Source organism: Mesoplodon densirostris, chromosome 4 (genome assembly GCF_025265405.1).
Source record: "Mesoplodon densirostris isolate mMesDen1 chromosome 4, mMesDen1 primary haplotype, whole genome shotgun sequence".
Taxonomy (NCBI): domain Eukaryota; kingdom Metazoa; phylum Chordata; class Mammalia; order Artiodactyla; family Ziphiidae; genus Mesoplodon; species Mesoplodon densirostris.
Genome location: NC_082664.1, coordinates 151,513,947 through 151,535,734, shown reverse-complemented (window position 1 = coordinate 151,535,734; position 21,788 = coordinate 151,513,947). Strand labels below are relative to the sequence as shown.

Genomic DNA, 21,788 nt, shown 5'->3' with positions numbered 1-21,788 from the left:
CCGAGGGGGCCAAGCTTTTTCCTTATATGGGGTGAGGGTAGGGGTGTGTCCAGGGGTCGGGCCAGGGGGGGTGGCTTAGGTGTTTTGCCCACCCCTTAGGTGGTGTTGTGTGTAGGGGGCGTGCGCAGTACCCTGCTCTTGCTCCCGACACCCTGTTTTTGCCCCAGGCTCTTCAGAAGTGGCAGTTGGGGTTTTTTTGGTCTCTTTGTATCTTTTGGGTCCAGAATTTACCCCAACTACACATGCCCGCAGTTATTTTTAGTCCCATACAGTTTCTTTGTATTTTGTTGCTCATGGGGAGATGTGTCCATGTGCAGGGATTGCGGCACTGCAGCAAAGGGTCCCAGGTCCCAGCCTGTCTCAGTTCCATCTGCAATTATCCTAATTCCTTCTTTGACCTTCTTGCCTCCCCTTTATAAGGACCCTTATGATTACATTTAGGGACCACCTGGATGATTCAGAATAATCTCTACCATCTCAAGATCATTGACTTAATCACATCTGCAAGTCTCCTTTGCTATAGAAAGTAACATCTACAGGTTCCAGGGAATAGGACCTGAATATCTTTTTTGTTTTTTGGGCCGTGCCTCATGACTTGTGGGAGCTTAGTTCCCCCACTGGGGATCAAACCCGCTCCCCCTGCATTGGAAGCACAGAGTCTTAATCACTGGACCATGAGGGAAGTCCCAGGACCTTGGTATCTTTTGAGAGGCTATTATTGAGCCTCACACACACACATGCACACTCATACATGTACACACACATATACCTACACACATACCTACACATGTACACACACTCGTACATACACATACACACACACACACACACACATTTGCATAGACTGCTATGAGCGTAGAGAAAGGTCTAGAATAATAGATTCCAGACCAGCTTTACTTCCTTCAGAGGAGTGGGTGGATGGGGAGAGCTGACTAACTTCTGTGCTGTTTGAATCATTACATGTAATGTAATTGCATGCAGTTGTATTTTATAGCTTAAGCCAATAAGGGGAGCAAAGGGGGAGAAGAGGGAAACCCCCAGCCCACTCCCCAGAGGAGGCCATTACTCTGAATGGTGGCTGGCCCATCGCCTTCACCTCTCCAGGTTACGGGTGTGCGCACACACACACACGCACACGCACGGCCACATACACATTTCATTTCTTTAGTTAACAAAACGAGACCATGCTGACTGACATTTGCGTTTTTCACTTTACTATGTCATTGACATTGCTCCGTGTAAATAAACTTAAATCTACCTCAGTCTTTACGAAAATAGATTTTTTTTGATTAGGTAATATAAGGCAAATGCATGGTAAATTGCCATTTATCTAACAAGATGCGAAAAACACTAGACAGTGGTAAAAGTGTATAGAAATATCAAGGGACAGTAAATTCCAGGTGGTGGCCCCCTCTGGGGTGGGGTCAGGAGGGGTGGGAAGCAGAGGGCAGGGACCGGGAGAGCTACGAAGGGGGCGTTATTATTATTTTTTGGTGTTTTTGGCCACGCGGCACATGGGATCTTAGTTCCCAGACCAGGGATCTAACCCATGCCCCCTGCAGTGGAAGCGCGGAGTCTTAACCACTGAACCGCCAGGGAGGTCCTTATGAAGGGGGCGTTTTTAATTGGCTTAGAAAGCCCGTTGGTGCTGTGTGGTTATTTGTCTTATTATATCTTTTTGTATATCATAAATATTGCAAAATACATTTTCAAATATTTAAAAAACTAAAAGCTACAAAAAATCATCAATGCATGTACATAGTCCGGAATTCCAAAGGAATTTATGGGTAAACAGTGGGAACAAAGCAAGGTTCTCCCACCCTGTCCTTCATCCTCCTTCCTTTCTCTGAAGGCAAAACCGTTATCAGCTGCTTAGAGATTCTTTCACAGATATTCTTCTACACAGTCAGTGCTCTCTTATTAATGGGAAAGACTGTTTTGTGCTGAACAGAAATTAACCCTTTGTTGTAATGCGGTGCAACTCTTTTCTCCCAATGTGGCATCTTTTTACTTTATTTGCTGTCTTTCTTGATGCAGAAATTTTACCTTTTTATAAAGTCAAACATGTCAATCATTTCCTTCATGGCATTTACTTTTATGTCGTGCTCAGGCTTTCTCCACCCCAGGAATTTGAAGATTTGGGAGGTATTTTTTCCTAGTACTTCTTAGAGCCTTACTCTGCATAAATTCTGATCTGTAATCCACTGGGGATTTCCTTTCGTGTGTGATGTGAGGTGTGGGTCTGTATTCGTTTCCTGGGCTGCCGTAACAAACTGCCATACACTGGGTGGCTTAAAACCACAGAAATGTATTATCTCGCAGTTCTGAAGGCCGCAGGTCTGGAATCTAGGTTTTGGCAGGGCCTCACTCCCTCTGGAGGCTCCAGGGGACAAGCCATCTCCCTGCTAGTCCAGCTCTGGTGGCTGCAGGCCATCCTTCCTGGGCAGCATCACTGCAGACTCTGCCTCTGTCTACACAGGGCCTTCGCCTCTTCTCTGTGTTTCCTCTTGTGTCTCTTAAGAAGGACACTTGTCACTGGATCTAGGGCCCACCTGGCTAATCCAGGATGACCTCATCTCAAGATCCTTAACTTAAACCCTTTTTCCAAATAAGGTCGAGTTCGCATTTTCTAGGGGTCAGGACGTACACATACTTCCAGGGAACCATATTCTACCCATTACAGGATCTAACTTATCTTGTTATGCAAAAACGTTTTTCACCTTTTATGTATTATGTTCTTTGTTTTAACCAGCTTGTTCAACTGGTCTGTTCCTAGCAGTACTGTACCATACCGTAAATCACCTTATGATGGTGTTTCGATACTTGGGAGTTCTTTCCTTTTTCATTTCCTCTCCCATACTTCTGTCTTATAAACAGAGCTCTTGACAGTGTTCCTGTGCTCTGGGTGGCTCTCCCGCTCCAAGCTTTATGATCTAGCCCTGGGGTCCCGTTGTAGTAGGTAGGGAGGGGCTACAGGGGAAGCAGCGGAACTTTGTGGTCAGAGAGACCCAGGTTTGAATTCCAATGCCAGCACTTCACACGGGGTCACCTCGGCCAAGCCTTGGATGCTCCTGAGCCTGAGTTTGCTCAGCGCTGTCCCATTACGCCTACCGTGCAGGGCTATTGTGAGGATGGCATGAAAAGGGAAACAACAGGAAAGCACCCCATGGGATGCTGCGTATTCTAAGTGCAGAGTACGTACACAGTAACCATTTCAGTTATTCTGCGTGTATTTGCATCAGCACCATATTGATGCTGGAGACAAGGATGGGAGGAAATCATACTTTTTCCCACTGCTTAAGTACCTTTTGCTTTTTAAAAAAATGTAAATTGCACATAACATAAAATTTACCATCTTAAGCATTTTTAAGTGCACAGTTCAGTGGCATTAGTACATTCATATTGTTGTGCAGCCATCACCACCATGCATCTCCACAAGCTTTTCATCTTTTCAAACTGAATCTCTGGACCCACTCAAGAATAACTCCCCGTTTCCACCCCCCACCCCACCACCACCTTCTACTTTCTGTCTCTATGAATTTGACTCCTCTAAGTACCTCATGTAAGTGGAATCAGGCAGTATTTGTCCTTTGGTGTCTGGCTCATTTCACTAGCACAGTGTCCTTAAGCTTCACCCGTGGTGTAGCCTGTGTCATTATTTCCATTCTTTTTAATGCTGAGCAATATTCCATTGTATGTATAGACCTCATTCTTGCTTATCTATTTATCTATTGCTGGACACTTGGGAGTACCTTTCGATATTTGAACCATGTATATATGTTGACTCTCTTTTTTTTTAACTTTTTATTTTATATTGGAGTATAGCTGATTAACAATGTTGTGATAGTTTCAGGTGCACAGCAAAGTGACTCAGCCATACATATACATGTATCCATTCTCCCCCAGACTCCCCTCCCATCCAGGCTGCCACTTAACATTGAGCAGAGTTCCCTGTGCTATACAGTAGGTCCTTGTTGGTTATCCATTTTAAAGCTCTCTTTTTCTCATCCACTTTTTTTTTAATATTTATGTATTTATTTGGTTGCGCTGGGTCCTAGTTGCTGCAAGTGGGCTCCTTAGTTGCGGCACGTGGCCTCCTTGGTTGCGGCACGTGGGCTCCTTCGTTGCAGCACGTGGACTCCTTCGTTGTGGCATGTAACTCTTAGTTGCAGCATGCATGTGGGATCTAGGTCCCTGACCAGGGACCAAGCCTGGGCCCCCTGCATTGGGAGTGTGGAGTCTTAACCACTGCTTCACTAGGGAAGCCCCTGGTTATCCATTTTAAATATGGCAGTGTATACATGTTGATTCCAAACTCCCTGACTATTCCTTCTCCCTTTCATTTTTAATTTGAAAACATTTTGCAATTTACTTTGCACGTGTAACAGTGTTGATGCTTTCTCTCTCCTTCCTTCCTCAGGCTGCACTTACCAGTGGGCTACCATGGCCGTGCTTCCTCCGTCGTGGTGTCTGGCACCCCAATCCGCAGGCCCATGGGACAGATGAGACCCGATGACTGTAAGTACCCTGCCGCACTCCGCTCTGTGTCCCCGCACCCTGAGTTCCATGCCCGGCACTCACTAGCCTCTCTTCCTGGTATGATTCCAGCTAAGCCTCCTGTGTATGGTTCCTGCAAACTCTTGGACTTCGAGTTGGAAATGGTAAGCCATGTCTTGGTGTTTTATTGGCGTAGGGTCTGTCTAAACACTAGGGCAGGAGAGCTCCCTGGGATGGCCGCCCTGGACGACAGGCCGTTCCCCCATCTCAGCCACGTTAATGGCAGTCCTGGGTCCCCACTTGGCCATCCTCATTATTCACTGATTCCATATTTGAAAATTCACCTACTCACTAACAGTTCGTTCGTAACCTCCAAATCAATACTAGTGGGAGCTTTTGGGGGTCACCTGAGGGCATGCACAGCGTGGCAAAAAATTTGAGTCTCCCGATATGCATGTCCCCATCTGAGGTTGAGCAAGGCCCTGCTCTGCCGTTGTGTCTCAGCTCTCATACTGCAAACAAGTGTCCTTTTTACTTTCTATTCAGTGCCACGTTATTTTTCCATTTTTGCGCTTTTCATTGAGGTGCTAGCTAGTGTTCCCAAGCACAAGAAAGTTGTGATGTGCACCCTGTAGAAAACGTGTGTGCTAGATAAGCTGCCCTGGGGCCTGATAGTGCCTGTGCCTTGAGTTCATGTTCATGAATCAACCACATACAGGCAGACCTTGTCTTACTGCACTTTGCTACATTGCACTTCACAGATATTGTGTTTTTACAAATTGAGGGTTCGTGGCAACCCTGCATCGAGCAAAGTCTGCCGGTGCCATTTTTCCAACAGGGTTTGCTCACTTTGTGTCTCTGTGTCACATTTTGGTAATTCTCATAATATTTCTTTTCTTGTTTTTTTTTAAATAAATTTATTTTATTTATTTATTTTTGGCTGCGTTGGGTCTTCGTTGCTGTGTGCGGGCTTTCTCTAGTTGTGGTGAGTGGGGGCTACTCTTCGTTGTGGTGTGCAGGCTTCTCATTGCGGTGGCTTCTCTTGTTGCAGAGCACGGGCTCTAGGCGTGTGGCTTCAGTAGTTGTGGCACATGGGCTCAGTAGTTGTGGCTCTCCAGCTCTAGAGCGCAGGCTCAGTAGTTGTGGCACACGGGCTTAGTTGCTCCGTGGCATGTGGGATCTTCCCGGACCAGGGCTCGAACCCATGTCCCCTGCATTGGCAGGCGGATTCTTAACCACTGCACCACCAGGGAAGTCCCCTCTCTTAATATTTCAAACTTTTTTGGGTTTTTTTGGCCATGCCACGCGGCATGTGGGATCTCAGTTCCCCAACCAGGGATCAAACCCACGCCCCCCTGCAGTGGAAACACAGAGTCTTAACCACTGGACTGCCAGGGAAGTCCCAATATTTCAAACTTTTTCATCATTATTGTATTCGTTATGGTGATCTGTGATTGGTGATCATTGATGTCACTACTATGACTTGCTGAAGGCTCAGATTATGGTTAGCATTTTTTAGCCATAAATTATTTTTTAATTAAGGTATGTATATTGATGGTTAAACCTAATGCTAGTGCACACTTAATAGACTATAGTATAGTGTAAACATAACTTTTTTTTTTTTTGGAGTTTCAGTTGATTTTTGAATTTTTTTTCTAAAGTTCTTTTTTTTAACTTTTATTTTATATTGGAGTATAGTTGATTAACAATGTTGTGATAGTTTCAGGTGTACAGCAAAGGGATTCAGTTATACGTATACATGTATCTATTCTTTTTCAAATTCTTTTCCCATTTAGGTTGTTCCATAATATCAAGCAGAGTTCCCTGTGCTATACAGTAGGTCGTTGTTGGTTATCCATTTTACATATAGCAGTGTGTACATGTCAATCCCAAACTCCCTGACTATCCCTCCCCGCAACCCCCAACCTTCCCTCCTGGTAACCATAAGTTCGTTCTCTGAGTCTGTGAGTCTGTTTCTGTTTTGTAAATAAGTTCATTTGTATCATTTCCTTTTAGATTGCACATATAAGCGATTTTATACGATATTTCTCTCTCTCTCTCTGACTTCACTCAGTATGACAATCTCTAAGTCCATCCATGTTGCTGCAAATGGCATTATTTCATAAACATAACTAACTTTTATAAACACTGGGAAACCAAAAAAATTTAGTGTGACTCACTTTACTGAGATCTTCGCTTAATTGCGGTGGTCTGGCACCAAACCTGAAATATGACCAAGGTAGACCTGTATGTGAAACCAATGGTCCTTAAACAGAAGCACACACAAAGCAAGGTTATATGCTGATTTGTTGATGTGAATGTTGTGACTAGAGGCTGGCAGGAACTTAACCCCGTATTTCCCCTAGAAGCGATATACCTGTATTTGCTAACTCGGTGTTTCTAATGACTTTATAGAATATAATTATTACCAATAACAAGAATCAACTACATCAGCCTCATTGCACTTGTGGCTGGACCTGCACAACCTCAGAACTGTGGTTATTTCAGGGCTGTGCATTTTTTTAAATTAAACTTATTTTAAGATCATTGTAGACTCACATGCAGGTGTAAGAAACAGTACCGAGAGCTCCAGAATCCTTCACACACTCTCCCCCAGTTTACGTAACATCCTGCACAGCAAGATTGCCATCTCACAGCCAGATGTTGACATCAATCCAGTTGGTTCCCTCACCCCAAGGACCCCTCATGCTGCAGGGCTGTGCATTCTGAGAGGGACACTGAATTCCAGGAAATTCCCAAGGTCAAGGGACCAGGAAAGAGATGGGAAGGAAGAGCTGAACTGGAGGGGAGGATCTCAGGACACCGGCAGTGTCTTCAGTCTCTGCCGGGTCATCGGATGCTGGGTAGCGGAGCCAGGCTGGGGCAGGGAGGTGCGGGCAGGCCATGGAGGGGGCTTCTCAAAGTCAGCACTCAGGGCTTCAGGTGATGCTCACAGAGTGTCTCCTCGTGCAGGTGGAGGGAAGCGGCTGCGGAGTCTGCTGGTAGGGCTGGGGGCGTGGGAATCTAGGTTGATTGGAGGCAGGCTGGACCTCCCTGTAGTTCCAGCCCTGCCTTGTGATTTCTTTGGATTCTGTCCAGAGGAGGGGAACAAGTGGGCACTAGTCCCCTCATCCCAGCAGGGCGTTACCGGCCAGCCCTCTGCCTTCTGATGCCTTTGTGAGGCTGCCCCGTGAACCCTAAGAGGAGGTCTCCCAACCCCGATCCCCCAGAGTAGGGCCCCCTGGTCGGGGGCCAGGGTCTTCTCTCTGGGGGAACGGAGGACTCTGCAGAGAGATGCTTCACCTGTGTTGGTTCCTGTTTCGGGGGGGCAGGGTGGTGGTGGAAGGGATGGGCATGATATGGCCCAGGGTTTTTGGCGTCCTTAATTAATAGAAATTGACTAGAGGCAGACAAATTAAGGCAAGGCTTTATTGGGGCCCCTGCTGCTGCAGAAGGGGACAGCGCGAACAAACAACAGTTTCCCTTGCTCCCTGAGCCGGGGCGGTGGGGTGGGGGGGGCGGGGCGAGCTTGTTCCTTATCTGGGGTGAGGGTAGGGGTGTGTCCAGGGGTTGGGCCAGAGGGTTGTCTTAGGTGGTCTGCCCACCCTTTAGGTGGTGGTGTGTGCAGGGGGCATGCGCAGTATCCTGCTTTTGTTCCCAACACCGGTTTTGCTCCCAGCTCTTCAGAAATGGCACTTGGGTTTTTTGGTCTTTTGTATCTTGTTGTCCATAATTTGCCCCACCTGAGCATGCACGCAGTCATTTTTAGTCCCATATAGTTTCTTTGCGTTTTGTTGCTCAAGGAGAGGTTTGTCCAGGTGCAAGCACTGCAGCACAGGGTCCCAGGTCCCATATGGTCTCAGGCAGAGGAAAAATAGAAAGTCATAGTGTGGAGAAACAGTAACGGGTAGGGAGCACAGATAATCTTGATGATGGTGGCATAAGATGGCATAAGATGGCATCTTTTTTTTTTTTTTTTTTAGAATCTTGACAAAAATTTGCAACATTTAAACACCGTCACAGAATGAATATAACTGCAGCCTAGGTCGTGCAAATGTCATAGCTGATTTTGTGTGCTTTTGACAGTTATCTTCTCAATTTTTCCCCCCCAATGATGTCTATATATTCTCTTGTTTCCTGGACGTTGTGCTGATGATGCTTTCCTCTGAGACGGTGGGTGATGGGTTGGGGTGTGGGGTACACCCTGGCAGGCTCTCTTTGCTGCATCACAGAGGCCTTCTGATTTTTTGTGACACGAATACAAACCCTGATATTTTCATTTTTCACAAGCCTGGTGTAGCTGTCAAATCTTAAAATGCAGAGCACGGTATTGGGTGAAGGGGAAAGGGCAGAGGCGTGGAGTGGGCTGAAGGAGGGAAAGGGGGTGCCTTGGTGATCGGGGCCATGAGTGGGGGCCCTGGGTGGGCACTGGCACGCAGCTGCTCACCGTGTCCCCGGGGTAGCCGTCTGTCTGCTCGGGTGCCGGTCATGGCATAGAAACAGTGGATTCGTACACAACGGTCCAGCTCCCTAGCCGGGGTTTGGAAATGCCTGGCCTTTACCCTCCAGGCAAGTGACCTGGGGCAGCCAGATTCTCATCAACCTTTCCCCTTGTCAGGCTTTCTTTGTAGGCCCTGGGAACAAACTTGGAGAGCCGATCCCCATTTCTAAGGCCCATGAGCACATTTTCGGAATGGTCCTTATGAACGACTGGAGTGGTAATTACGGGATGTCGGGCGTCCTGGTGTTGAGTTTCCTGTGTGCGCTCTGCTCTGGGTGAAGGCTGGGTATTGGGGAAGCCATGGATGGTCTCCTGGGTCTGGTGCCGGTCAAAGTGGCTGAGAGCACAGGCTTGGGTATCAAACAGACTTCTCAGCTCTGAGCTCTTGGCCAGTGACTTCACCTCTCTGAGCTCCAGTTTTCTTGTAAGTTGAACAGGGACAAGGCTGATGTCACAGCTCAGATGTTTGAGCAATTTTGTGCCAGGCCCAGGGCTGAATATGTCACATGGACTCTCCTGCCAGATCCCTACGAGACACTGATTATATCACTATTCCTATTTTACACGGGTAAAGAATGAGGCACAGGGACGACTTCAGCTCGTTGCTGAGCTGAGATTTCAAACAGAGCCGCCCCGTTTCTGAGCCCATCTCAACCCCTCTGCCGTTTGTAGGAGGACAGTGGTGCCGTGAATCTCAGTAATTGTTGCCTCCCAGTGAGGATGAGCTTCCAACCCCTTCATGGGGAAGTATCCTGCCTGCCCTTTGGTCATCCTTCTCTTTGCTGCAGCCTGGCACAGTGACCTCAGAGGACCTCTGTCCTTGGTCCTGGGACAGCCAGCCTGGTTGGGGCCAGAGCACGGGGATGGGGGAGGGCTGTGCTGAGTGTCTCTGTGCTCCGTGGTCAAGGGAAGGCGGGGGAGCCTTGCCGCGGGGCCCGGTCAGCCTTTGTAAGCCCTGCTCGGCCCTTCTTCTGTAGCTCGAGACATTCAGAAGTGGGAGTACGTCCCTCTTGGGCCTTTCCTCGGGAAGAGTTTTGGAACCACCATCTCTCCGTGGGTGGTGCCCATGGATGCCCTCATGCCCTTTGCTGTGCCCAACCCGGAGCAGGTAAGCACGCCCTCTGCAAGAAGTCCAGGCCCCTCTGCCTCCGAGCTGTTTGCCCAGCAGGCATGGAGAGGGTCTGGAGGATGCCCATGTGCTGGGGGTCCTGGTTGTGGGCACCTCCAGGCAGGCATGGCACTAATCATTCTGCCTTGTGCTTTCCCTGCCCCCCTGCACAGTTCTTGAGGAGAACATGGAATTTTGTAACCTTTAGAATCCTCTAAGGCCGGGAACTGGCCAGTTGGCAGGAAAAGGGGTCCCTTCCAGTACCACCACATTGCACAACTTTCCAGGTCAACAAGTTGTGTTCTGTGTGATGGCGCCCCCTGGAGTCCAACTGATAGAATGCAGCGTGGAGTCAGACAGCAAGGCGTCCGTCCTGGTCCTGAGCCCCGTGTTCCCCGAGCCTCCTGTCCCTGCACCACTGTCCAGGCCCATCTCACAATCCTAGCCCTCATTCCTCAGCCTGTCGCAGTCTGGCCGCTGCTCCCACCCCATCAGCACCGGTGGTCTCACCAAAGTGCCCAGTGACCTTGGTCAGTGCCGGGGCCTTGTGCCCTCTTCAATGTGGACCCGTTGGTGGCCCCCTACTCTTCCTAGGCACTCTCTCCCCCTGGCTTCTGGCATGTGACCTGTCCTGGTTCTCCTGTATGTCCTAGAGTCCTGCGATGCTCCAGCCGACTCCGTCCTCCACACGGGGGCAGCCCTAGCTGAGCTCTGAGCCTTGCCCTTCCCCCGGTCCCGTTCCCCCTCGCCTGAACATCTCACCTTGCTCACACGTGGCTCCTGGACACCTCTCAGCCTTCCTGTCATCCCATGGAGCTGTGCTCCAACACTTGGAGCCTTTCCCCACAGGCCGGTGCCTCGTGAGGCTCCTGTGCGGCTCTCACCCTGTCCCCTTGCTCCCTCCTCTACCGCTCCTGCCACAGCATCTCCCTCCCCATCATTTTCCGTCTCGAGACTTGTCTCTTGGGTCTTTGGTGAGGCCCGCCGTCCTGGGACCGCCTGGCCTGCCGTCACACCCCCTGGTCATCTCCTCCAGGCTCCATCCCTGGTCCAGATCTCTGTTCACAGGCACCGCTGCTCCCTTGCCGGAGACCTCTGGGCTCCGTCTACCTTCATGCCAGCCCTTCCCAAATACCCTTTACGTGCAACCTTCACGATCCTTGCCACTTCTGAATGATTATTTATTAAATGCTTTTCTTTAAAACAGCTTCCATCTGAAAACTCTCATAATGTATTTAGAAAAGGAACTTTATGTCCCTATCCGCATTACTAGCCACCAAATTAATCATAAAAAGAAACACATAACCATTAGAATAAAATCACCCCGCATTGTCTCATGGGCCACTAGTGATGCAGGTACATGTTGCTCTTTGGGAAAACACTGCTTTTGGCCAAAGTGCAGACCTTCTGGCCTGGCTACCAAAGCTGCCTACACACTGAGTCCAGCACTGGAAGGGCTGAGCGCCTCTGCCGGCCGCCCCTGCCTTCCGCCTTCCCTTTCTGTTGGCCTGGCCTCTCCCTGCAGGCCTGGCTTTGTTCCCGCATCTCTGGCCTTCCCACTGTCCGCTTCCCACGGTCCCCCTTCCCCAGCGCTCCCCTCCCTGGCTTTCTGGGTCCTCTCTCTACCTTTGACCTGCCGATGCCCCTCCCTCAGCTGCTTTTCCCAGAGTCCAGCACACATGACCACCGTCGCCCCCCAGTGTCCAGGGACACAGTGCTGGGCCCTGGAGAGGGGACACCCCTTCTCCCTCAGGTTCTCTCTGCCAGCTGCTCTGCTGGGCTGTGGGGCTCAGCCTGGGCCAGCTCGGCCCGCTGGCCCAGCCCCTCTGTGCTGTGCTCTGCCCTCACAGGACCCCAAGCCCCTGCCGTATCTCCGCCACGACCAGCCCTACACGTTCGACATCAACCTCTCTGTCACCCTGAAAGGTACTGTCGTGGGGTCGAAGGGTGTGTCCAGCAGCTGGGTGGACCCCTGTGCCCACGTGCCATTGCCCAGGTGGCTGCTGAAGCTTCTGAAGAGGGGAGGTGATGCGGTGCCACCTGCTGCAGACTGGGAGACACGTGGGGCTCTTGTAAAGGATGGGAAGGGACACCCTTGTGCTCATTGCGAGCCTCACAGGGCCCACGTGGCCTTAGCCCCATAGCACCGGGCCCTCAGCTGTTAGGGCCAGAAACCATGGAGTCCGGGACCTCCACCCTCCACTTGAATCCCCTCTCCAGCCTCTCCAACCAAAGTCTGCCCAGCCTCTGCTCACACGCCACTGCCAACCCCTCACCCTTGGGTGGCATGTTTTGTCCAGTGCCCGTTTGAAAGCCTGTCCTCGTGGGCCTGGCTCTGTCCTCTGGGACCACACGGAGCCAGCACACCTAGCCCCCGGGTCCTGCTCTCCGTCAGCCCTGAGAGCCTCGCAGCAGGGCCCGCGTCCCCCTGAGGCTGCCCGGCTGGGCTGAGGTAACAGGCCAGTGGAGCAGTAGTAAGAGAGAGCCGGGCTCTGCAGGCCACGGCTGGGGTTCGAGTCTCTGTTCCGCCCCCGCCCAGCGGTGGGACTTTGGACAAGTTACTGAATCTGTCTGTGCCAGTTTGTCATCTGGAAAGTGGGATAATGGTGGTACCGACTTCAAGGTGTAATTGTGAGCGGTAAGCAAGTCGATTCACATCAAGGTCTAGAACAGCACCTGCACCTGGGTAGAATCAGGTGTCACTTTCCGATCCTGATGGGGGCCCTTGGCGCTGGGAGAGGGCTAGTCTGGGGGATGCACACAGACCTCCTGGGCCACACTCTGGCCAATCTCTTTTCTTCCTAGCTCTCTCTCCTCTTTTTGTCCTGTTTATATACCCCAGGCTCTGCTGTGGCTCTCTCACTGCAGCTTCCAGGGTCTCCATCCTTCACGGAGGTGATTCTGGCAGCAGGCTGTGTCTGCCAGGAAGAGGAAGGAGCTGTCTGTCTTGGGAGGAGGATGCTCCACACAAGAAAGGGCTCCTAGGAAGAGCCTCATAGCCGCCAGAGCGCCCCTGGAAAACTGTGCTGGTCCCACTCTTTCATGTTTTCAATTGGGAAAGTGAAGCTCAGAGAGGAAAAGGGATTCACCCCGAGTCATTTAACCGGCCGATGGAAAGGCTGAGACTACAGCCAAATGCCATAAGCTCTAGGCTGGTGTCCTCCTACCCACAGATGCCTCTTTGGAGCTCATTTCTGTCTTGTTTTCACCCTGACCATCTGGAAACATCCAGGGGAGTGCACTGTCGGAGAAAGGGACAAGATTATCAAGAAGCTGCAGTGCCCAGAGATGTAGAAAGACCTGGAAGAGGGAGGACCGAGTGCAGGGATGGCTTCCAAGACCCTTCCCCACATCAGTCCTGAATGTGTAGTTCTGATGTTCTGAGTTGGGGTCTGGGTGAAGCAGGCCTGGGGGACCCTGACCTTCCATGGGGCCGATGAGCACACCTGTTCTGTGCAGCCTCAGAAAGGAAGACGGGGCCAGGGGAGGAAGGCCAGTCCTTGGGCAGTAGAAGAGCTTTCTGGTTATTAGCACACAGCAAGGGCCTGGTACCTTGTGTGTAGTAGGTGTGTAATTGTTTAATAAGTATTGTTGAAATAATAGCACATTATCCATCACGGGAGGAGTTGGGCAGGGGACAGATGGCCTCAGCTGTCCAAAGGGCTCTGGGGGGCATGGCAAGTCAGTTTCAACTTGTACACTGTCTCCAGTTGATCAGCTTCCAGGAGCATCGTGTTAAGGGGGGTTCTGAGGCTACCTCTGATCTCAGAGGATACCAGTACTGTGATCAATTTGTGCTGTCTGCCGTGGGTGTGGGAGGAGGAAGTGGTGTCTTGTGTGCATCTCTTTGCCATCCGTGGACTAGATCCTTTCTGTGGACGGCTCCCAGCTCTGATATCCTATGAGCTCGTTGGTTCATGGACTTTTTAGGTAGAATCACATTAGACAATGGGAAGCTTAAACCACAAAACAGTTTCCCCAACAAGGTGGGTTCCTCCCTCCTTGATGAATAGAATTAGGTCTCTTTGTCAATGTTACTTGTCTTGTCTACCCAACAGGAGAAGGAATGAACCAAGCAGCTACCATATGCAGGTCCAATTTTAAGGTAAGCTTTGAAGTTAGGCAAACTGCTTTTTGGAAGTGAGGCAGACCTTTCTTCCTGGGAGGACCAGGGGAATAGCATCCATTTTGGGCTATGATGATGGGTCAGCATGTGGACCTAGAGCTTCCATGGCCCTGTTTCTTTCCAAAGAGGCCAGGAGGTCACAGAGACCCCTCCAGATGGAGGCTGCATGGACACGGCCAGTGCTTTTCCTGGCGAATAATAGATATTCCTCTAAGGGGCTAGTCCCTGACATCTCCTGTCTTGCCAGGGGCTGGGTTGATCAGAGTGACTTATTTTTTTTTAAGTGAACTTTTAATTGAAGCATAACACATAAATATGAAAATGCACGCATTATAAGTGTACAGCTCAATGAATTCTCACAAAACAACATCCCTGTGCAACCAGCACCCAGATCAAGAAATGGGAAACTTCCAGGACCTCAGCTGTCCCCTGGGGCCCCTTCCAGGCACATCACCACTCTCCCCGTCAGGTGTAAACTTTCTCCTGACTTCTGTTACCCTACATTCGTTTTGTCTGTTTTTTAAATTTTATAAAAACAGAATCGTATGGTATATACTCTTTTCTGTCTGGCTTCTTTTGTTTTAACATTATGTTTCTGAGATTCAACCATGTTGCAGTTTGCAGTGACAGTTCATGATTCTTGGCTGTTGTATCGTGTTGACAGTATAAATGTTCCACAATGGATTTTTCCATTCTACCCTTGATGGACATTTGGGTTGTTTCCATTTTTGGGGGGAGAGTTACTGTGAACATTCTAGTCCAAGTCTTCTGGTGCATGTATGTGTGCATGTCTGTTGGGTGGATATCCAGGAATAGAATTGCTAGGTCATAGAGGATATATATACATACTCAGCTGAGGGGTACTTCCAAACACTTTTCCAAAGGGCTTGTTCCAATTTATACTCACACGAGCAGCATGTAAGCATTTTGGCTGCTCCACATCCAAGACAACACGTGATGTCGCCGGCCTTTTCATTTCCGCCTTTCTGGGGGACTGTGATTTCCGTTTGCATCTCCCTAAAGACTGATGCAGGGCTTTCCTGGTGGCGCAGTGGTTGAGAGTCCGCCTGCCGATGCAGGGGACACGGGTTCGTGCCCCGGTCCGGGAAGATCCCACATGCCGTGGAGCGGCTGGGCCCGTGAGCCATGGCTGCTGAGCCTGCGCGTCCAGAGCCTGTGCTCCGCAACGGGAGAGACCACAACAGTGAGAGGCCCGCGTACCGCAAACAAACAAAAAAAAAAGACTGATGCAGCTGGGCACCTTGTCATATGCTTGTTGACCATTTGAACATCCTCTGATTCAATGTATTCCTTTTTCCTCCCGTCTCCCTTCTAATTTAACTTTATTCTGGGCTCCTTAGGCTACTAAGAAGGAATAAGGGGGCCTCCTTGAAGGGGTCTCTTGGGTAAGAATCCATTACTAAGATTTCCTCTGCCTGGATGTGTAGCTCCAGGAGTGGCAGATCTGAGAAGCTGTGACCTTGGAGAGGCGCAGGCGTGCCGCCTCTGAGCTGCTCGGGGGCGTATGGTCCTCGGCCTGCTCCCACCAAGCCTGACCTCCTTCAGTGCTCCTTCATTCCTCAGTCTGCTCTGAGGTCCTGTTTGAGTCGTTCAGCTCTGTTGCCCAGTGTCTGTTCCAAAGCCCAGAGTGGGAGAATGAAAAGGAGGTCTTTGCTCATGAGAAGCTTCTGCTATGACGAGGACCTAGACCTTGTCAACTTAGGACTCGGGTAATCACAGGACAGGGTGGAATTATGGACAGATGAGCACATTGCAGGTTGAGGGTCTGAGCAGTGAGGTCGGCTCCTCACGGAGCGCTTCGTGGAGAAGGTGGGTTAGGGGAGGGCTGGAAGGGGCAGGGGAGCGGAGGCTGTAGCTGGTGAAGGGGCGGGGAGAGAGGCGGGGAGGGTCACAGGGTAGCTGCAGCAGGACAGCTCGTCCTTGCTCTGAGGGCCGGGAGAGAGCCCAGGGAAGGCCTCAGTGAGTGGCGCAGGCTGGCGGACTGCTCCAGGAGGCTGGGAGGAGCCCGCCCTGCCCGTCCCCACCTCTGTGTCCCTCGCCCGCAGTATATGTACTGGACGATGCTGCAGCAGCTCACCCACCACTCTGTCAATGGCTGCAACCTGCGGCCGGGGGACCTCTTGGCTTCTGGAACCATCAGCGGGCCGGTGAGTATCTGCTTGCCTTGGGGGCTGCCCACCTGGAGCACCCCTATTCCCCCTACGGACTGGAGGGCCCTCAGCTCTCCCTTGAGAAGGGATTCCAGCCCGAAGCAGGTGTATCTTTCAACCCTGTCCTACTCAGAGCTTCATCCATCTCTGGGTGCAGGAGGGGCTTCTTTATCAAATTCAGAAGAGGCTGGTGTAGGGATGAGAGGCTGTGTCTGTGTACTGGGGGAGAGTGAGAGTGACACGGGGGCAGACGCAGGAAGCCACTACAGTGTCTGGTTGTCACCACCTCACAGTGCCCCCACCCAGGATGAGTGGCCCACTGATTCCCCCCAGCCCCCCTCCATGAGCCCTTGGTGATGACTTTTGGGTGGTGCATGTACCAGTCACTTCCAGCAAGGTCGAGACTGCAGGCTCTTTGAGGGAGAATCTCTTCCCAGTGGGTGGGGTCAGGCACCACAGCGTCTGGGTAAGCCGCAGCCTCTGGAGTGGGCAGGGGCCTGGCAGGAGGGGCCTGGGCACGCTCGTCCAGCATCCCGCACCTCCGCGTCCTGGATGGAGTGAGCAGGGCAGGTAGGGTGCCCGGCCTCGAGGACACTTCTGCAGTGGTCCCACCGAGGAAGGGTCTCTGAGGACCGCAGGATCCCCCCGCCCCTTCCCAACGCCCCCCGGCCCCCGCCTTGCTAACCACTGCCCACGCCAGATCCGCCACGCTCACCGTGATGTAAATACCTATCACACCTTCTTCCCTTTCCCGTTATGAAGGAGCCAGAGAGCTTTGGCTGCATGCTGGAGCTGTCGTGGAAGGGAACGAGGGCCATAGAGCTGGGGGCTGGACAGACCAGGAAGTTCCTGCTGGACGGGGATGAAGTCATCATCACAGGTGAGGGGGCCGGGGCCCGCGGGCGTCCTCTCCTCCTCGCCCGCGGGCGCTGTCCTACCCGTCTGCCCAGGAAGCCATGTGTCCCAACTCGTCCCCACCCTGGCAGTCCCAGGTCTGTGTCTGCTTGTACTGGCCTTTGCCCCAAACCTGGCTGCCGGGGACTTTATTTTTGTTTAAATTAAAAATTTTTTCTATCTTTTGGCTGCACCGCACGGCATGTGGGATCTTAGTTCCCCGACCAGGGATCGAACCCACGCCCCCTGTATCGGAAGCGCAGAGTCTTAACCACTAGACGACCAGGGAAGTCCCTGCCAGGGACTTTAAATCGGAGTCTCCCCGAACCAAAAAGACTGCAGAAGTCCCGCTTTGTCTCCTTCTTCCCTGAGCGAAATTCTAAAATAATGGCAGGTTCCCATTGTTCTGGAGTCTGCAGTGTAAAGACCCTGTGTCCTATGACCTTGTGCCCTTTGACCCTGTGCCCTATGACCTGGCTGAGTTAGTGACGAGATTTCCCAGCAGCTCATTCCGAGGAGGTCAGGGCACCCCTTACATCTCGGGGGGTCATTCTATCGACCACATATCATTGCTGGAGAGGAAGGTGCTGCCGTGGTCAGCAGCCCGCTGCTCAGGGTCAGGCGCAGGTTGGACTCCCACATCCCCACCGGCCCTGTGACCTTCCTCAGGTTATTGAACCTTTCTGGACTCAGTTTCCTCATCTTTAAAATGGAGTTAATGTTAGATACAGTAGTTACCCTCACAGCATGGTTGTAAGGATGAGACGAACCAGTTTATTCCTTCAGGGGACGTTTCTGGAGCAGCTGCTGTGACTCCCATGCTGGGGTTCCAGTGGTGAACAAGGCAAGTGCAGGATCTGCCCCCTGGGGTCATGTTCCACTGTCACTGCTGCACCTGCATTTTACAGGTGGGAAAATGAAGGCCTAGCAGGGGGAAAATAACTTGCCCAGGATCTTGCAACCAGTAAGTCATGCATAATCAGATTGCGCATCCAGGCAGCTTATCTTCAGAACCCCAATTCTTAAGCCCTTTGATAATATCTAAAGAGCCTAACAAGGTACATGGTACCTTGTGAGTGCTTAAAATTGGTGACGGTCTTCACCGTTGTCCTCATTGTCATTGCTGTTTTTTCCAGAACCCAGTTTTGAGAATGCCCAGCATCCTGACCCCTCCTTAATAGGAGTCCCTACCTGAAGCGTGGGAATCAGCCACGCCCATCTGCCCTACAGGCAGGTTAAGGGGGCACCCGTTCTCTGCACTCGCTCTCCACATCCTGGTCTCTGCCTGCCGACCACACATTTCCCTTCCCGTGTCCTATTGTCACCCCTACTTCCTGCCCCTGTCTTGGTACTGCTGAATCTCTGCTCTGTGGGCTGGGACCTTGGACCCATTTCATCTGCACATCCTGTCGGCCATCCCTTTGAAGTGTCCTGCCATCTCTGTGCAGCTGGCTTGCTCCAAGCACCATCCTTCCGTGTCTGGATTGCTTGCACAGCTTCGCTCCAGCCCCCTGCAATCCATCCCGTTCATGGTGCCTGGAAGATCATCTTCAGGTCTGCTTTCCCGCTGTTACTCTTCTGTTTCTGATTTTCTCATGGCACCGTGTCACCTGTTTCATTAAATTCATACCCTTCCCTCATCTGATTCTGTACCCCACCACTGAGCCTCATTCTAATCATAACCCTGCTTTCCCTACTGCCTGCAGACCTTTGAGCTTAAATCTGGCTCAGTTCACATGATGCCTTCTCTGGTTGCTCAGGGACAGTCAGTCTGTCCTCTCCATGAACAACTTACTGAATTCTGGTTAATTGTACGCATGTCTGTTTCCATGCTTGGCTAAGAGCTTGTATTAGTTTCCCAGGGCTGCTGGAACAAATGACCACAAACTTGCTGGCTTAAAACAAAAATGTATTCTCTCATGGTTCTAGAGGGCAGAAGTCAGAAGTCCAGGTATTGTCCAGGCCACACTTGTTCCAGAGGTTCGAGGGGAGGACCCATTCCCTGCCTCTTCCAGCTGCTGGTGGCTGCTGGCATTCCTTGGCTTGAGGCCACATCACTCCAGTCTCTACCTCCGTCTTCCCATTGCCTCCTCTGCTTGTCTGTCAAATGTCCCTCTGCTTCTCTCTTATGACACACTTGTGATGGCATTTAGGGTCCACCCAGATAAGCGCCTCGTCTTAAGGTCCCTAACTTAATCACATCTGCAAAAACATTACCATATAAGGTAACATTCACAGGTTGCATGGTTTAGTATTTGATACCTTTGGGGGGCATTAGTCAGCCTACTACAGAGTTCTTAGAGGACAAGGTCCAGACCTTACCTCTCTCTACAGTCTGACTGTGTGCCAGCCTCATAGTGGGTGTTCAGTGTGGTGGTTGGTTGGTTGAATAAATGAAGTGGATTTGGTAGAGAAGATGCAGGCAGAGCTCAAGACAGCAGCAAATGATGCCCAGAATTAACCAGTAAGTACCCATTTTGCCCCTACTGTTCCTACAGCCCTATCATACCCTTTCTAATACCAGTTTTAACTAACGGTTCCTGAATATCTGTGGGGGCCAACTATGTTACAGCCACGTCCACTTCCATGATTCTGTTTCATACTCACAGAAGCCCTTGGGTAAGGTCATGGCCCCGATTTTACAGAGTAGAAAACTTAGGTTGATCGGAGGTAGGTTATTGGCAGAAATTCACACACTGATGGAGCAGGATACCGTTCGGGTCTTCTGATTCCCTTGCCAGCTTTGATTAAGAGGTCCTACAGTGCTTGCCAGAGCTACTGCAGGCCCTCAGTCGTGGTTCTATGGATCGAGTGAAAGCATTTTCTGAAGTTTTGGTTTGAGGAAAGGAAGGAAGGAGATGGGATGGGAGAGGAGGAAGTGAAGGCTTCAGCTCTCTCTCTTGTCACTGTTGTATAAGCCCCCAGCTAAGCCGCTGTGGACCCGGCAGCTGCCCAGAGCCTGGAAGAAAGGAGATGAGTACTCAGGCAGATGGGATTCACATGTGTTCTTGGCATTTGAGCCAAGGAAGGGGTGAGGAAGGAGCCACAATGCTGCAAGGGCCACTTGTTTGTCTGTGTCCAGTACCTTGTTCCAGAAGGATTTACGGAGGCCAGGCAGAGGAATTCAGAGAAAGGCAGTTCCTTGGATCTGAAGATGCACATGTTGGCAAGAAAAGAGGGAAACAGGAATAGATTGGTGGAATTCCCTGGAACAAGAATAAAAATTACAATTTGGCAATAGAAGAGGTATAAGTTATATATTAATCAAACAAAAAAACAAACAAGAAGAAGAGAGTTCACACTGAAGGAGATGCCTGACAAATTCTAGGGAGTGAATGTGGCTGAGACTTGAGCCCTGTGCTTGCATGTGGGGAGGTGGACCGGGGGCATGGGCATGTCAGCTGTGTTGCCTTTGCTGAGGTCACCACAGTGGGCAGAGTGCTGTGCCCTCACCTGCCCCGACCCCTCTGGCACCTGATCCGGGTGAGCCTCCCTCTTGCTGGAAGCCATGCTGGGTTTCTGTGGCTCTTTTCCAGCTTCTTCCTACTCCTCTGGCTGTACCCGCTCAGATGCCCCCTTGTCATCTCCCTGCTCTCTCATCATGGGCGACTATTCCCCAGATCCGTTTCTAACCACTGGAATGATAAAGTGTAGAAACCGGGATCTGAACCCAGGCAGTTGGGTTCCAGGGTCTGTGCTCTTAAACCAATACGTCATGTTGCCTATGGTGCCATGTGGTTCTCATTTCTGGGAGACCAAAAGCCCCAGCCCAACCAATGGTATCCACTCCTGTGCTCCAGCCTTGGCCAACCTTTTGGGCAAGGAGACCTCCTCCGTCTACAGAACAGAGCACCCACTGCCAACCCCAGGCATTTGGGCCATTCCTGCTGCTGGGACGCCCTCCACCCCCTCCCACCATCCTTAATCCTCCATGTCTTCTAACGCCCAACACAAGTTCCATCTTTTTTAGTATTTCCATTCTTGTTTCTAGTGTTGCCGCAGACTTTTCCCTTATATCTATATTACTTTGACCATTTCCATAGGAATATAAGAGAAGGAAAGTGTTAATGTATAGAACCATGCCCTATCTCGAACCAGAAGTCTAGCCTAAAGCTATTTATCATTAACTAAAACATAATCTTTAACTGAAACACAAAACCACGATGAAGACAACAGTAACACAACGGCAATTTATTGTGCACTTACTGTGTGCTAGGTACCGTGCATGTCACCTTACCTGCATTATCACATTTAATTCCCATGGTGCTATTACTCTGATTTATAGATGAACCATTGGAGGTCTAGAGAGATGAAGCAGCTGGACCAGAATCACACAGCTGGCAGGTAACAGCCCTGGAATGCAACCAACTCCCTTGGAATGCAAAGCTCACCACCTTCACTTCCCCACAGTTGCAAGCCCTTCCCATGTGCTTTCCCAGATCATTTCCTTTAGTTTCATTCAGTGACGTAATACAGTTGGGACTCCCCTGA

General features: G+C 50.8%; 1 protein-coding gene across 1 annotated transcript in view; it reads left to right on the top strand.

Annotated features, from left to right (window-relative positions):
- Nucleotides 1-21,788, top strand: part of FAH (fumarylacetoacetate hydrolase) — a 34,284-nt gene that overhangs the window by 9,277 nt on the left and 3,219 nt on the right. The window contains exons 6-13 of the mRNA XM_060095369.1: nucleotides 4,421-4,518; nucleotides 4,609-4,661; nucleotides 9,116-9,215; nucleotides 9,976-10,106; nucleotides 11,957-12,032; nucleotides 14,165-14,211; nucleotides 16,299-16,400; nucleotides 17,166-17,283. Coding sequence (XP_059951352.1) covers nucleotides 4,421-4,518; nucleotides 4,609-4,661; nucleotides 9,116-9,215; nucleotides 9,976-10,106; nucleotides 11,957-12,032; nucleotides 14,165-14,211; nucleotides 16,299-16,400; nucleotides 17,166-17,283 — 725 coding nt within the window. The remainder of the gene's footprint in view (nucleotides 1-4,420; nucleotides 4,519-4,608; nucleotides 4,662-9,115; nucleotides 9,216-9,975; nucleotides 10,107-11,956; nucleotides 12,033-14,164; nucleotides 14,212-16,298; nucleotides 16,401-17,165; nucleotides 17,284-21,788) is intronic.